Here is a 15,549-nt window from a genome sequence, read left to right on the forward strand (position 1 = left end):
GTGAAAATCGTACTCTTCCCTACAGCATCTGGAGTTGAAAGGGATGTTGCCTTCCTCATTGATGGCACAGACAATGTTCGGGCAGATTTCCGTTACATCAAGGACTTTATCATTAAAGTAATTAACCCTCTGGACATTGGAATAGACAAGGTGCGGATTGGAGTGGTACAGCAGAGTGAACGACCACATGCAAACTTCTACCTTAACACCTATCAAACCAAAGATGACGTTTTGCAAGCTGTCCGTAACATGGCACTGGTTGGTGGACGCGGCCTGAACACGGGAGCTTCTCTGAAATTCATTAAGGACACCCTCTTCTCCAAAAGGTTTGGTAGCCGGGCTGATGAGCTGGTCCCCCAGTTTCTGATCGTTTTGAGCGGTGGCAGATCCAGGGACAATGTGAAAGAACCCGCTGGAGTGTTGAAGACTGGGGGAGTCCTGCCGTTTGGTGTTGGCGTTAAGGATGCAGACCCAAAACAGATTGAAGCCATTTCTCACAACCCTTCATTTGCCTTCACTGTTAAAGAGTTCAGTGAGCTTAATACCATACCACAAAAGCTCAATAACTATGTGAGTCTCCCAAGGGAGCAGCTGAACATAGTTCTTAAACAAGGTAAGCTTGTCTTTATGGTGTGAGTTTCAATTGCAACTTGTAATTTGAAAGGTCAAGAAAGCGTGTATTTAAAGAGCTTATGAATGTAACAGTGGGGCCTTGGAGTTGGGAATGGAGAGTTTGCTTTCACACCTGATTTCAATCATAATGTCACAATTTCTTCCTTAAATGTTCTCAAACCAATCGCAACTTCTGGTAACACTGAATAAATCAAAAAGGGGACTGTGAATATCACAACTATTAATAACATAATCGCAAAGAACTGCACCAATTATTTACATAATATAAAATGTATATCTGTTATACCTCTTCTTCATTATCCACTTAATGAGAAGCCATCCATTCTTTGAAACTTATTTTACAGGAAAAATATTTCTTATTGCCTTGATTACTAATCGTTCTTTCCGTGGTTTATTTGTTTGACTTCACTGTCATTGGCAAGTCATGACTGCACAAATATCCTAAACCACAGTTCCTTAATTTGCATTATATCTATCCATGTATATCCTTGTAACACAGGGAGCAACAAGAGGGATATAGTCTTTCTCCTTGATGGGTCAGACGAGTCCAGAAATGGGCTACCTGCTATTCGAGAGTTCATCAAACGAATGGCAAAAGAGCTGGATACTAATGATGATGTGGTGCGAATGGCTGTCGTGCAGTACAGTGAAGATGTGGCGGTCTCCTTCAATCTTAAATCTCATAAATCCAAGAAGGCTCTCCTCTATGCTATAAGAAATCTTCACCATATAGGAGGAAAAAATCGAAAGACTGGGGCTGCCCTACAGTTTGTGCTTGACCGTGTTTTCACAACTTTGTCTGGAAGTAGACATCTGGAGGGTGTGCCTCAGATTCTGTTTTTACTGACAGTTGGAAAATCCCATGATGATGTTTCCAAAGCTACATTGAGTCTTAGACAATTTGGTGTTCAGTCTTTTGCAATTGGATTGAAAAAAGCTAAACTGAAGGAGCTGCAAAAAATTGCCTCCTCCTCCAGTTTTTTGTACAACCTGCCTGTCTTTGGGGAACTTTTGTCCATTCAACCACAGTTAGCTTCATTTGTTCGGCAGAGAACTGAGCATCCTGGTATTGTAGGTAAGACATATCAATGATTAGATGGCAAACTCTCCTGCTGTTTTACCACACTAATTCCTTCCTAGTTTGAAATGCATTGAAACATTATTCAATAAGTTTCATGCTCCTCAAACTGGTGCCACATCAGTGATCCTTCACAGTTCTGCTCTCTTGTCCAGATTCTTGAGTTTTCTTTCTTGAGTGACACACGTCTGCCATGTCTTGTCTTATGCTCTTCTTTGAGCCAATGATAGTCATATCATTAGTGGAAGAGAATGCTGAAAACTTTTAGCTTTCAGAGCTCACCATCTTTCATTTGTGAAAGAGGAGTGTCTTTCTTATCTTGTATTTTTCTGTTTTTAAATGTTCTGGTGTCTAGCACGTTTGTAAATATTACACTAACTTGCACTTCAGATGCTTCACCAACTTGTGTGTAATAACTGGACCACCACACATTATAGCTTATTGTTCAACAAAATGTCATTCTTTTTTTCCTAGTTGAATTAGAGTCCCAACAGAGTGACATAGTGTTTCTACTGGATGGATCAGAAGACACAAGGAATGACTTCCCAGCAATGAAAGCTTTGGTTGAAAGCATTGTAGATGGCCTCAATATTGGTGATGACAGAGTTCGTGTTTCTGTGGTCCAGTACAGCAGAGATCCACAGACACATTTCAATTTGAACTCCTACACAACAAAGCAGGATGTTCTTGCTGTTGTCCAGCAGTTGAACCATAAAGGGGGGAGGCCGCTGAACACAGGGGCTGCACTCAATTATGTGAGAAATTCTGCTTTTGCTGATTCTTCTGGAAGTCGTCAACAAGATGGGGTCCCTCAAATATTGATTCTTTTAAGTGGTGGAAGATCTCATGATGATGTTGCAAGTGCAGCAGCTGCTTTGAAAGAGGCCAGAGTTATTCCATTCTGTGCAGGAACAACAAATGCAGATATACTTGAACAGCAAATGATTGCATTTGACCCTTCATACACTTTCACTGGGCTTGGAGTTGATGATACTGGGAGCATCGCTCAAAAAGTGTTAACATTTGTCAAAAGGGTCCCCCGACAGCCAAGGTTAACAACACAGGAGACCTATGGTAAGAATATCTATCTATCTATCTATCTATCTATCTATCTATCTATCTATCTATCTATCTATCTATCTATCTATCATCAGAATTTCATTCTTGTCTCTGCAGATCAAACACAATCTGGTCAGCATGACATTGTGTTCTTATTGGATTCCTCAGACGACATGCAAAGTGAATTTGCATCAGTGCGTGACTTTGTTGAGAGCATGGTGGGGAAGCTCAATGTGAATGACAACAAAGATCGTGTTTCAGTGGTGCAATACAGCAAAGAGCCCACTGTTGAATTCTTTCTAAACACACACAAAAATCTACAAAACATTGTTGGCAATGTGAGAGTACTGAGCGGTAGAGGAGGAAGGCTACGCAGCACTGGTGCTGCCCTTCAGTATGTCATTGATAATGTTTTCACAGCCTCTTCTGGAAGTAGGCACCAGCAAGGTGTCTCTCAGTTTTTAATTCTCTTCACTGGTGGACGATCTACCGATGATGTGAGAAACGCTGTGGAAAACTTAAACAAACGTGGTGTGATGGTGTTTGTGGTGGGTACAAAGAATGCAGATACCCTTGAAATTCAGACTGTGACACAGGAAGCCAGTCATGCTTTCTTTGCATCAGACACCACTGATCTTTTAAGCATTGAACAAAAAATACTCTCTGCCATCATCAAACATGAAACCGTTGCTATTAAACCAGCATTGTATGGTAAGATGACAAATATTCCCCTTTTCCCCTTTTTTTGTTGCTTGCATAGCATTGAGCATGATTAAATTAATGGGAAATGTCCATCAACATAACATTATGAATATTACTCAAGACAATAGCAATAGAATATTTTGGAAATAAAACACTTCCCAACACAGTTATGAACCAACATGTCTTATTCAATGTAATTACAGATACCAGACGAGACATCGTTTTTCTGCTTGATGGTTCGGATGATTCACAACAGAAATTCATGGAAATTAAAGCATTTGTGCAAAGTATAGTAACAGACCTAAACGTTGACGCAGATGGAGATCGTGTAACTGTGGTTCAATACAGTGACACTGCTGAGACTGATTTCAACTTCAAAACTTACTCAACAGCAGATGATGTTGTCCATGCAGTAGGGGACCTACAACACAAAGGAGGTTACCCTTCTAACATTGGGGCAGCTCTGCAGCATCTAAAGAGCTCTGTATTTACCTCTGAGTCTGGAAGTAGACTCTCTGAAGGAGTTCCACAGATACTCATTCTGTTGAGTGGTGGACGATCTGGAGATGATATAATAACACCACTCACAATACTGAAAGAGATTGGTGTCATTTCAGCTGCCATTGGAACAACTGGGGCTGATACCCTGGAGCTGCAGACTATAGCACATAAACCCACTTATGCTCTTTCAGTTAGCGATTATGCAGAACTTCCTACTGCTAAACAAAATATCTTTTCTTTTTTAAGTGATGCTTCTAAGCATGTTGAGAATATCCCTCCTACAGAGAGTTTTGGTAAGATGTAATGTTTTGGTTTATAGAAATTATATTTTAAAATATGATTGAAATATGAGGGAATGTTACTGTAACTACTGCTACCTGCACAAAAACATGTTTCCTTTGTTTCTGCATCTTTTCTTACAGATTCAAACAAACGAGATGTAATATTTCTTATAGATGGGTCATATGACTCACGAACAGGTTTTGAGGAGATACGAGGCCTCATTGAAAAAATTGTTGAAAGTTTAAACCTTGAAGAGAGCAGAGACCAAGTGGCTGTTGTTCAATATAGCCGTGATGCCACAGTCAACTTCTACTTAAATTCCTATTCATCTAAGAATGATGTACTTAATTCCATTGGAACAATGAGGCATAAGTTGGGAAGACCCTTGAACCTTGGCAAAGCACTCACGTTTGTCAAAGACAACGTATTTACTGCTTCAGTTGGAGGCAGAAGTGCAGAATTGGTACCTCAATATCTGTACGTGTTTAGCGGAGGGAGATCAGATGATGATGTCAGAGGACCAGCACAATCACTAAGAGAAAATGGAATAAAGACTATTTGCATTGGAACAACAAATGCTGATACGTTGGAAATGCAAACTGTCTCATTCACCCCAGCACATTCTTTATTTGTAAAACATTTTGACCACCTGAAAAACATATATGGATTTGTACAAGGTACACTGAGGGGTGGACAAGGAACTACTGGATTTCCATCTGCGGGTAAGCAGTTAAACTAATTGTGTCCTGCTTGAGGGGACACAGACATATTGCACACTGGTCTGGAATTCTTTTCTGTAGAAAAAAAAATCATTGATATGTCTATGCATTGTATCTACATTTTCAGAAGTGGAAAACCAGATTGCTGACATTGTTTTTCTTCTTGATGGATCTGATTCTATGAGAGGAAGTGAACGACAAATTTTGGAATTTGTCAGAGAGTTTGTCAAGCAAGTAGAAATTGGTCCAAGAAAAGTACAAATTGCTTTGACTCAGTACAGTAGAGAGCCCATCAACGAATTTCTCCTGAACACATATTCAGTGAAAACTGACATTTTGCATCATTTGAGCAACATAACATTGAAAGGAGGGCAAACTGTAAATACTGGTGCTACCCTTGATTTCATAAAAAACAATGTGTTCAGTGCTTCCTTGGGAAGTAGAAAAGAGCAAGATGTCCCACAGATTCTGGTTCTCTTCAGTGGGAAAAAATCTGACGATGATGTCCAAGGTGCAGCAGAGAGTCTCAGAAATGCTGGAATTATTATTTACAGCATTGGGGTGAATAATGCTGATAAGATGGAAATGGAAGAATTGGCACACAGTCCTTCAAGTCATTTTTTTGTCAAAGAGAGTGCCAAGTTTCCTCTTGTGAGAGAACAGCTACTCTTAGCCATTGGAACACAAAATATTGGTGTGACTCCTCCAGGAGGTGAGTGCATGCCTACAGTTTGTCAATGTAGATATACATAAATATCTAATATAAATCCTGTATTTGTATTTATGCAACATAATAAATAGTCATATCTTAGACAAGTTTGGAAGTAACACATTTGACATGACTGGACTTTTGTTTAGGCCCAAGCTCCAAACCAAAGAGAGACATTGTGTTCCTCGTTGATGGATCGGAAGACATCCGCAATAGATTCTCTGCCATACGTGAATTTGTTGTAGCAGTTGTTGACAGTTTGGATCTGGAAGGAGGCAATGACAAAATTGCTATTGTGCAGTACAGCAACAATGTGAAGCTCATTTTTGGCTTAAGTGCTTACAACACAAGAGATGATGTTGTGAGACAAATTGCAAGTCTAAAACCAATGGGTGGAAGGCCTCAATACATTGGAAGAGCACTGCAGTTTGCATGGGACAATGTCTTTGCTTCAAGTGCGGGAGGAAGACACAATGAAGGTGCAAATAAGATACTTGTCATACTGGCTGGTGGAAGATCGAGAGATTCTCCCCGGGGACCAGCAAATATGCTCAAGGCTGCAGGAGTTACGACACTTGCAATTGGTTCAGGAAGATCAAATTTAGCAGAGATGCAATTTATTTCAACTGCCACAAACAATGCATTCTCTGTCCCTGACTTTGTGAATCTACCTACGATTCAAAAGAGAGTGATCAGTAATATTGCGCAAGTAGGATTACAGCAAGAATCTGAAGAAGGTAAGAAATTTGATTTCTAAAGACATTGAAAACATTAAATGGCATTCAAAAGGAATTTAAAATTAATGAGTGTTTTTTGAACAGAGAGAATTGGGGACAGTGCAAAGGATATAGTATTTCTTCTGGATGGAACAGATAACACCAGAGAAGATTTTCCAGCGATTCAAGATTTCCTCTACAAAGTAATAGACAGACTTGTGATTGGGCCAAATAAGAACAGAGTTGCTGTGATTCAGTTCAGCAATGATGCTGAAGCCAATTTCTTGTTGAATTCATTTACACGGAAGGAAGATGTCCTAACATCAGTGAGAAGGCTCTCAAACAGAGGTGGAAGACGTCGACAACTGGGCTCAGCTCTAAATTATGTTAAAGAAAATGTATTCACAACTGAATCAGGAAGCAGACCAAATGCAAATGTACCAAAGGTTCTTGTGGTACTAAGTAGTGGACCGTCAACTGACATTGTTGATGCGCCAGTTGCTTCTCTAAAAAAGAACAATGTCACAATAATAACCATTGGAAGGAAAAATTTTGGCCACAAAGAAATGGAAAAGATTTCCCATGCTCCACGGTACTCAATATTAGTCTCTGACATGGCAGAACTTCCAAATATACAAGAGTTGGTTGGAGCTGCAATTGGAGAAGAAAAGTTCAACCCAGACTTTTCAAGACTAGAAGTGTTTGGTAAGCATAAATGGGACCCAACATTGCAGGAAATATTGAAAGCGATTACATAGGTGTAAGGAATGCAAAAGTTCTTAGTGTGCTTACTTATGTGTTTACGATTTTTTCTGAATAAAAGAAACAATGGAAGTGTAGCGCAAAAAAATTTGAATCAGACATGATCACAACATAGGCAGGATCCTAAAATTCACTGAGTTGCATTTTTTCACAGTGGAGACACAGCCACGGGGAAAGGATGTTGTGTTCTTATTGGATGGATCTGATGGCACAAGGAGTGGCTTTGCTGCTATGCAAGACTTTGTCCAACGAGTAGTTGAGACACTGAGTGTAGATGACAAGAAAGACCGCGTGGCAGTGGTTCAGTACAGCAGAGATGCGGCTGTACACTTCTATCTGAACACATACACAACAAAACGTGAGATTATTGACACTGTCAGAGGTTTGAGGCACAAGGGCGGAAGAGCTCTCTACACTGGAGAAGCCCTCCAGTACTTGAGGAACAATGTTTTCACGGCCTCTGCGGGAAGCAGACGCACAGAAGGAGTTCCACAGCTTCTCCTATTGTTAAGCGGTGGAAGGTCTTCTGACAGTGTTGACTCACCAGCCTCTGCTCTTAAACAGCTGGGTGTTATGATCTTTGCAATTGGAAGTAGGGGCTCAGATAACAGAGAACTCCAGAAGATATCCCATCCCAATTCTGCTTTGGCAGTACCTGATTTCACTGACCTGCCCAGTGTCCAACAGCAACTTCTGACCTCAGTGAGGGATGTGGTCACTGATGTCGACCCAGAATTACCAACCACCGCTGGTATGTTAAAACAAGCAAAGCCTACTAATGAACTTGGTTGAAAGACTTTTTAAAATCTTATCCTCCTACACTTAGGTACAATTGTTTTGTCAAACTTCTTAGCCACTGTATAAAATTAAGTTCAGCTCACAAATGTGATTTTAGGACAACGAAAAAGAAACAACTCACCCAATTCTTCTCTTTTACTCTACAAGTGTTGCATTTGGCAAAGCTTGATGTTGTTTTCTTGCTGTCTGTTCTTAGTCGACACTGCCAAAAAGGACATAGTTTTCCTTCTGGATGGCTCTGATGGCACAAGGAATGGCTTCCCTGCCATGCTTGATTTTGTTGAGAAAGTTGTGCAAAAACTCAGTGTGGGACCAAACAAAGACCGTGTATCTGTGGTCCAGTACAGCAGAGATGCAGAGGTGCATTTCTATCTCAACACCTATTCCACGAGAGAGGATATTATTGATTCAGTCAGAGGGCTGAGGCACAGAGGAGGTGCACCCCTCAAAACTGGGGCTGCCCTGCAATATGTCAGGGACAACGTCTTCACACAGTCCTCTGGAAGCAGACGCCTACAAGGTGTTCCACAGATGTTGATCCTGCTAAGTGGAGGAAGGTCATTGGACAATGTAGATACCCCAGCTTCTTCTCTCAAACAGCAGGGTGTCTTTGTGATTGGCATTGGAACACAAAACTCTGACAGAACCGAGCTGCAGAAGATATCATTCCAACCGAGTTACGCTCTTGCAGTGACTGAGTTCAGTGACCTCCCCGGTATCCAGGAACAGCTGTCCTCTGTAATGAGCACGGTGCTAGTGAGGGCCACAGCCATGCCACCAACTGTAACCGGTAAGAAACAGAACCGACATTTGCATTCAAGGCTCAGGGAAACGCCTGGATTTATCTGCATTAAAGTGTGCTGCATTAAATTGAACTCAGCCAGTGGAACTTTGACAGATCAAGCAAACGAGAATCAACCCATCACGCGAAAAATGAGCTTTGATCGTATAACTTTTCTTGTCAATACCCAGAACATAACCTAAATATGTCTCCATTTTATCTTCCATAGTGGAAAGACAGCCAGGTGGAAAGGATGTTGTGTTCTTATTGGATGGGTCTGATGGCACAAGGAGTGGCTTTGCTGCTATGCAATACTTTGTCCAACGAGTAGTTGAGACACTGAGTGTAGATGACAAGAAAGACCGCGTGGCAGTGGTTCAGTACAGCAGAGATGCGGCTGTACACTTCTATCTGAACACATACACAACAAAACGTGAGATTATTGACACTGTCAGAGGTTTGAGGCACAAGGGCGGAAGAGCTCTCTACACTGGAGAAGCCCTCCAGTACTTGAGGAACAATGTTTTCACGGCCTCTGCGGGAAGCAGACGCACAGAAGGAGTTCCACAGCTTCTCCTATTGTTAAGCGGTGGAAGGTCTTCTGACAGTGTTGACTCACCAGCCTCTGCTCTTAAACAGCTGGGTGTTATGATCTTTGCAATTGGAAGTAGGGGCTCAGATAACAGAGAACTCCAGAAGATATCCCATCCCAATTCTGCTTTGGCAGTACCTGATTTCACTGACCTGCCCAGTGTCCAACAGCAACTTCTGACCTCAGTGAGGGATGTGGTCACTGATGTCGACCCAGAATTACCAACCACCGCTGGTATGTTAAAACAAGCAAAGCCTACTAATGAACTTGGTTGAAAGACTTTTTAAAATCTTATCCTCCTACACTTAGGTACAATTGTTTTGTCAAACTTCTTAGCCACTGTATAAAATTAAGTTCAGCTCACAAATGTGATTTTAGGACAACGAAGAAGAAACAACTCACCCAATTCTTCTCTTTTACTCTACCAGTGTTGCAATTGGCAAAGCTTGATGTTGTTTTCTTGCTGTCTGTTCTTAGTCGACACTGCCAAAAAGGACATAGTGTTCCTTCTGGATGGCTCTGATGGCACAAGGAATGGCTTCCCTGCCATGCTTGATTTTGTTGAGAGAGTTGTGAAAAAACTCAGTGTGGGACCAAACAAAGACCGTGTATCTGTGGTCCAGTACAGCAGAGATGCAGAGGTGCATTTCTATCTCAACACCTATTCCACGAGAGAGGATATTATTGATTCAGTCAGAGGGCTGAGGCACAGAGGAGGTGCACCCCTCAAAACTGGGGCTGCCCTGCAATATGTCAGGGGCAACGTCTTCACACAGTCCTCTGGAAGCAGACGCCTACAAGGTGTTCCACAGATGTTGATCCTGCTAAGTGGAGGAAGGTCATTGGACAATGTAGATACCCCAGCTTCTTCTCTCAAACAGCAGGGTGTCTTTGTGATTGGCATTGGAACACAAAACTCTGACAGAACCGAGCTGCAGAAGATATCATTCCAACCGAGTTACGCTCTTGCAGTGACTGAGTTCAGTGACCTCCCCGGTATCCAGGAACAGCTGTCCACTGTAATGAGCACAGTGCTAGTGAGGGCCACAGCCATGCCACCAACTGTAACCGGTAAGAAACAGAACCGACATTTGCATTCAAGGCTCAGGGAAACGCCTGGATTTATCTGCATTAAAGTGTGCTGCATTAAATTGAACTCAGCCAGTGGAACTTTGACAGATCAAGCAAACGAGAATCAACCCATCACGCGAAAAATGAGCTTTGATCGTATAACTTTTCTTGTCAATACCCAGAACATAACCTAAATATGTCTCCATTTTATCTTCCATAGTGGAAAGACAGCCAGGTGGAAAGGATGTTGTGTTCTTATTGGATGGGTCTGATGGCACAAGGAGTGGCTTTGCTGCTATGCAAGACTTTGTCCAACGAGTAGTTGAGACACTGAGTGTAGATGACAAGAAAGACCGCGTGGCAGTGGTTCAGTACAGCAGAGATGCGGCTGTACACTTCTATCTGAACACATACGCAACAAAACGTGAGATTATTGACACTGTCAGAGGTTTGAGGCACAAGGGCGGAAGAGCTCTCTACACTGGAGAAGCCCTCCAGTACTTGAGGAACAATGTTTTCACGGCCTCTGCGGGAAGCAGACGCACAGAAGGAGTTCCACAGCTTCTCCTATTGTTAAGCAGTGGAAGGTCTTCTGACAGTGTTGACTCACCAGCCTCTGCTCTTAAACAGCTGGGTGTTATGATCTTTGCAATTGGAAGTAGGGGCTCAGATAACAGAGAACTCCAGAAGATATCCCATCCCAATTCTGCTTTGGCAGTACCTGATTTCACTGACCTGCCCAGTGTCCAACAGCAACTTCTGACCTCAGTGAGGGATGTGGTCACTGATGTCGACCCAGAATTACCAACCACCGCTGGTATGTTAAAACAAGCAAAGCCTACTAATGAACTTGGTTGAAAGACTTTTTAAAATCTTATCCTCCTACACTTAGGTACAATTGTTTTGTCAAACTTCTTAGCCACTGTATAAAATTAAGTTCAGCTCAGAAATGTGATTTTAGGACAACGAAAAAGAAACAACTCACCCAATTCTTCTCTTTTACTCTACAAGTGTTGCATTTGGCAAAGCTTGATGTTGTTTTCTTGCTGTCTGTTCTTAGTCGACACTGCCAAAAAGGACATAGTTTTCCTTCTGGATGGCTCTGATGGCACAAGGAATGGCTTCCCTGCCATGCTTGATTTTGTTGAGAGAGTTGTGAAAAAACTCAGTGTGGGACCAAACAAAGACCGTGTATCTGTGGTCCAGTACAGCAGAGATGCAGAGGTGCATTTCTATCTCAACACCTATTCCACGAGAGAGGATATTATTGATTCAGTCAGAGGGCTGAGGCACAGAGGAGGTGCACCCCTCAAAACTGGGGCTGCCCTGCAATATGTCAGGGACAACGTCTTCACACAGTCCTCTGGAAGCAGACGCCTACAAGGTGTTCCACAGATGTTGATCCTGCTAAGTGGAGGAAGGTCATTAGACAATGTAGATACCCCAGCTTCTTCTCTCAAACAGCAGGGTGTCTTTGTGATTGGCATTGGAACACAAAACTCTGACAGAACCGAGCTGCAGAAGATATCATTCCAACCGAGTTACGCTCTTGCAGTGACTGAGTTCAGTGACCTCCCCGGTATCCAGGAACAGCTGTCCTCTGTAATGAGCACGGTGCTAGTGAGGGCCACAGCCATGCCACCAACTGTAACCGGTAAGAAACAGAACCGACATTTGCATTCAAGGCTCAGGGAAACGCCTGGATTTATCTGCATTAAAGTGTGCTGCATTAAATTGAACTCAGCCAGTGGAACTTTGACAGATCAAGCAAACGAGAATCAACCCATCACGCGAAAAATGAGCTTTGATCGTATAACTTTTCTTGTCAATACCCAGAACATAACCTAAATATGTCTCCATTTTATCTTCCATAGTGGAAAGACAGCCAGGTGGAAAGGATGTTGTGTTCTTATTGGATGGGTCTGATGGTACAAGGAGTGGCTTTGCTGCTATGCAAGACTTTGTCCAACGAGTAGTTGAGACACTGAGTGTAGATGACAAGAAAGACCGCGTGGCAGTGGTTCAGTACAGCAGAGATGCGGCTGTACACTTCTATCTGAACACATACACAACAAAACGTGAGATTATTGACACTGTCAGAGGTTTGAGGCACAACGGCGGAAGAGCTCTCTACACTGGAGAAGCCCTCCAGTACTTGAGGAACAATGTTTTCACGGCCTCTGCGGGAAGCAGACGCACAGAAGGAGTTCCACAGCTTCTCCTATTGTTAAGCAGTGGAAGGTCTTCTGACAGTGTTGACTCACCAGCCTCTGCTCTTAAACAGCTGGGTGTTATGATCTTTGCAATTGGAAGTAGGGGCTCAGATAACAGAGAACTCCAGAAGATATCCCATCCCAATTCTGCTTTGGCAGTACCTGATTTCACTGACCTGCCCAGTGTCCAACAGCAACTTCTGACCTCAGTGAGGGATGTGGTCACTGATGTCGACCCAGAATTACCAACCACCGCTGGTATGTTAAAACAAGCAAAGCCTACTAATGAACTTGGTTGAAAGACTTTTTAAAATCTTATCCTCATACACTTAGGTACAATTGTTTTGTCAAACTTCTTAGCCACTGTATAAAATTAAGTTCAGCTCACAAATGTGATTTTAAGACAACGAAGAAGAAACAACTCACCCAATTCTTCCCTTTTACTCTACCAGTGTTGCATTTGGCAAAGCTTGATGATGTTTTCTTGCTGTCTGTTCTTAGTCGACACTGCCAAAAAGGACATAGTGTTCCTTCTGGATGGCTCTGATGGCACAAGGAATGGCTTCCCTGCCATGCTTGATTTTGTTGAGAGAGTTGTGAAAAAACTCAGTATGGGACCAAACAAAGACCGTGTATCTGTGGTCCAGTACAGCAGAGATGCAGAGGTGCATTTCTATCTCAACACCTATTCCACGAGAGAGGATATTATTGATTCAGTCAGAGGGCTGAGGCACAGAGGAGGTGCACCCCTCAAAACTGGGGCTGCCCTGCAATATGTCAGGGACAACGTCTTCACACAGTCCTCTGGAAGCAGACGCCTACAAGGTGTTCCACAGATGTTGATCCTGCTAAGTGGAGGAAGGTCATTGGACAATGTAGATACCCCGGCTTCTTCTCTCAAACAGCAGGGTGTCTTTGTGATTGGCATTGGAACACAAAACTCTGACAGAACCGAGCTGCAGAAGATATCATTCCAACCGAGTTACGCTCTTGCAGTGACTGAGTTCAGTGACCTCCCCGGTATCCAGGAACAGCTGTCCACTGTAATGAGCACAGTGCTAGTGAGGGCCACAGCCATGCCACCAACTGTAACCGGTAAGAAACAGAACCAACATTTGCATTCAAGGCTCAGGGAAATGCCTGGATTCATCTGCATTAAAGTGTGCTGCACTAAGCTGAACTCAGCCAGTGGAACTTTGACAGATCAATCAAACGAGAATCAACCCATCACGCGAAACATCAGCTTTGATCGTATAACTTTTCTTGTCAATACCCAGAACATAACCTAAATATGTCTCCATTTTATCTTCCATAGTGGAAAGACAGCCAGGTGGAAAGGATGTTGTGTTCTTATTGGATGGGTCTGATGGTACAAGGAGTGGCTTTGCTGCTATGCAAGACTTTGTCCAACGAGTAGTTGAGACACTGAGTGTAGATGACAAGAAAGACCGCGTGGCAGTGGTTCAGTACAGCAGAGATGCGGCTGTACACTTCTATCTGAACACATACACAACAAAACGTGAGATTATTGACACTGTCAGAAGTTTGAGGCACAAGGGCGGAAGAGCTCTCTACACTGGAGAAGCCCTCCAGTACTTGAGGAACAATGTTTTCACGGCCTCTGCGGGAAGCAGACGCACAGAAGGAGTTCCACAGCTTCTCCTATTGTTAAGCAGTGGAAGGTCTTCTGACAGTGTTGACTCACCAGCCTCTGCTCTTAAACAGCTGGGTGTTATGATCTTTGCAATTGGAAGTAGGGGCTCAGATAACAGAGAACTCCAGAAGATATCCCATCCCAATTCTGCTTTGGCAGTACCTGATTTCACTGACCTGCCCAGTGTCCAACAGCAACTTCTGACCTCAGTGAGGGATGTGGTCACTGATGTCGACCCAGAATTACCAACCACCGCTGGTATGTTAAAACAAGCAAAGCCTACTAATGAACTTGGTTGAAAGACTTTTTAAAATCTTATCCTCATACACTTAGGTACAATTGTTTTGTCAAACTTCTTAGCCACTGTATAAAATTAAGTTCAGCTCACAAATGTGATTTTAAGACAACGAAGAAGAAACAACTCACCCAATTCTTCCCTTTTACTCTACCAGTGTTGCATTTGGCAAAGCTTGATGATGTTTTCTTGCTGTCTGTTCTTAGTCGACACTGCCAAAAAGGACATAGTGTTCCTTCTGGATGGCTCTGATGGCACAAGGAATGGCTTCCCTGCCATGCTTGATTTTGTTGAGAGAGTTGTGAAAAAACTCAGTATGGGACCAAACAAAGACCGTGTATCTGTGGTCCAGTACAGCAGAGATGCAGAGGTGCATTTCTATCTCAACACCTATTCCACGAGAGAGGATATTATTGATTCAGTCAGAGGGCTGAGGCACAGAGGAGGTGCACCCCTCAAAACTGGGGCTGCCCTGCAATATGTCAGGGACAACGTCTTCACACAGTCCTCTGGAAGCAGACGCCTACAAGGTGTTCCACAGATGTTGATCCTGCTAAGTGGAGGAAGGTCATTGGACAATGTAGATACCCCGGCTTCTTCTCTCAAACAGCAGGGTGTCTTTGTGATTGGCATTGGAACACAAAACTCTGACAGAACCGAGCTGCAGAAGATATCATTCCAACCGAGTTACGCTCTTGCAGTGACTGAGTTCAGTGACCTCCCCGGTATCCAGGAACAGCTGTCCACTGTAATGAGCACAGTGCTAGTGAGGGCCACAGCCATGCCACCAACTGTAACCGGTAAGAAACAGAACCAACATTTGCATTCAAGGCTCAGGGAAATGCCTGGATTCATCTGCATTAAAGTGTGCTGCACTAAGCTGAACTCAGCCAGTGGAACTTTGACAGATCAATCAAACGAGAATCAACCCATCACGCGAAACATCAGCTTTGATCGTATAACTTTTCTTGTCAATACCCAGAA

General features: G+C 42.9%; 1 protein-coding gene across 7 annotated transcripts in view; it reads left to right on the forward strand.

The window, feature by feature from the left end:
* col6a3 (collagen, type VI, alpha 3) overlaps positions 1–15,549 on the forward strand; it is a 57,142-nt gene that overhangs the window by 15,607 nt on the left and 25,986 nt on the right. For all 7 annotated transcript variants that reach the window (XM_029836430.1, XM_029836436.1, XM_029836446.1 and 4 more), the window contains 18 exons: positions 26–613; positions 2,186–2,785; positions 2,888–3,481; positions 3,676–4,266; positions 4,396–4,977; positions 5,102–5,686; positions 5,833–6,420; positions 6,505–7,104; positions 7,316–7,912; positions 8,156–8,749; positions 8,970–9,566; positions 9,810–10,403; positions 10,624–11,220; positions 11,464–12,057; positions 12,278–12,874; positions 13,118–13,711; positions 13,932–14,528; positions 14,772–15,365. In XM_029836430.1, the coding sequence (XP_029692290.1) occupies positions 26–613; positions 2,186–2,785; positions 2,888–3,481; positions 3,676–4,266; positions 4,396–4,977; positions 5,102–5,686; positions 5,833–6,420; positions 6,505–7,104; positions 7,316–7,912; positions 8,156–8,749; positions 8,970–9,566; positions 9,810–10,403; positions 10,624–11,220; positions 11,464–12,057; positions 12,278–12,874; positions 13,118–13,711; positions 13,932–14,528; positions 14,772–15,365 (10,683 nt within the window). The remainder of the gene's footprint in view (positions 1–25; positions 614–2,185; positions 2,786–2,887; positions 3,482–3,675; positions 4,267–4,395; positions 4,978–5,101; positions 5,687–5,832; positions 6,421–6,504; positions 7,105–7,315; positions 7,913–8,155; positions 8,750–8,969; positions 9,567–9,809; positions 10,404–10,623; positions 11,221–11,463; positions 12,058–12,277; positions 12,875–13,117; positions 13,712–13,931; positions 14,529–14,771; positions 15,366–15,549) is intronic.

The sequence above is a fragment of the Takifugu rubripes genome, chromosome 1 (genome assembly GCF_901000725.2).
Source record: "Takifugu rubripes chromosome 1, fTakRub1.2, whole genome shotgun sequence".
Taxonomy (NCBI): domain Eukaryota; kingdom Metazoa; phylum Chordata; class Actinopteri; order Tetraodontiformes; family Tetraodontidae; genus Takifugu; species Takifugu rubripes.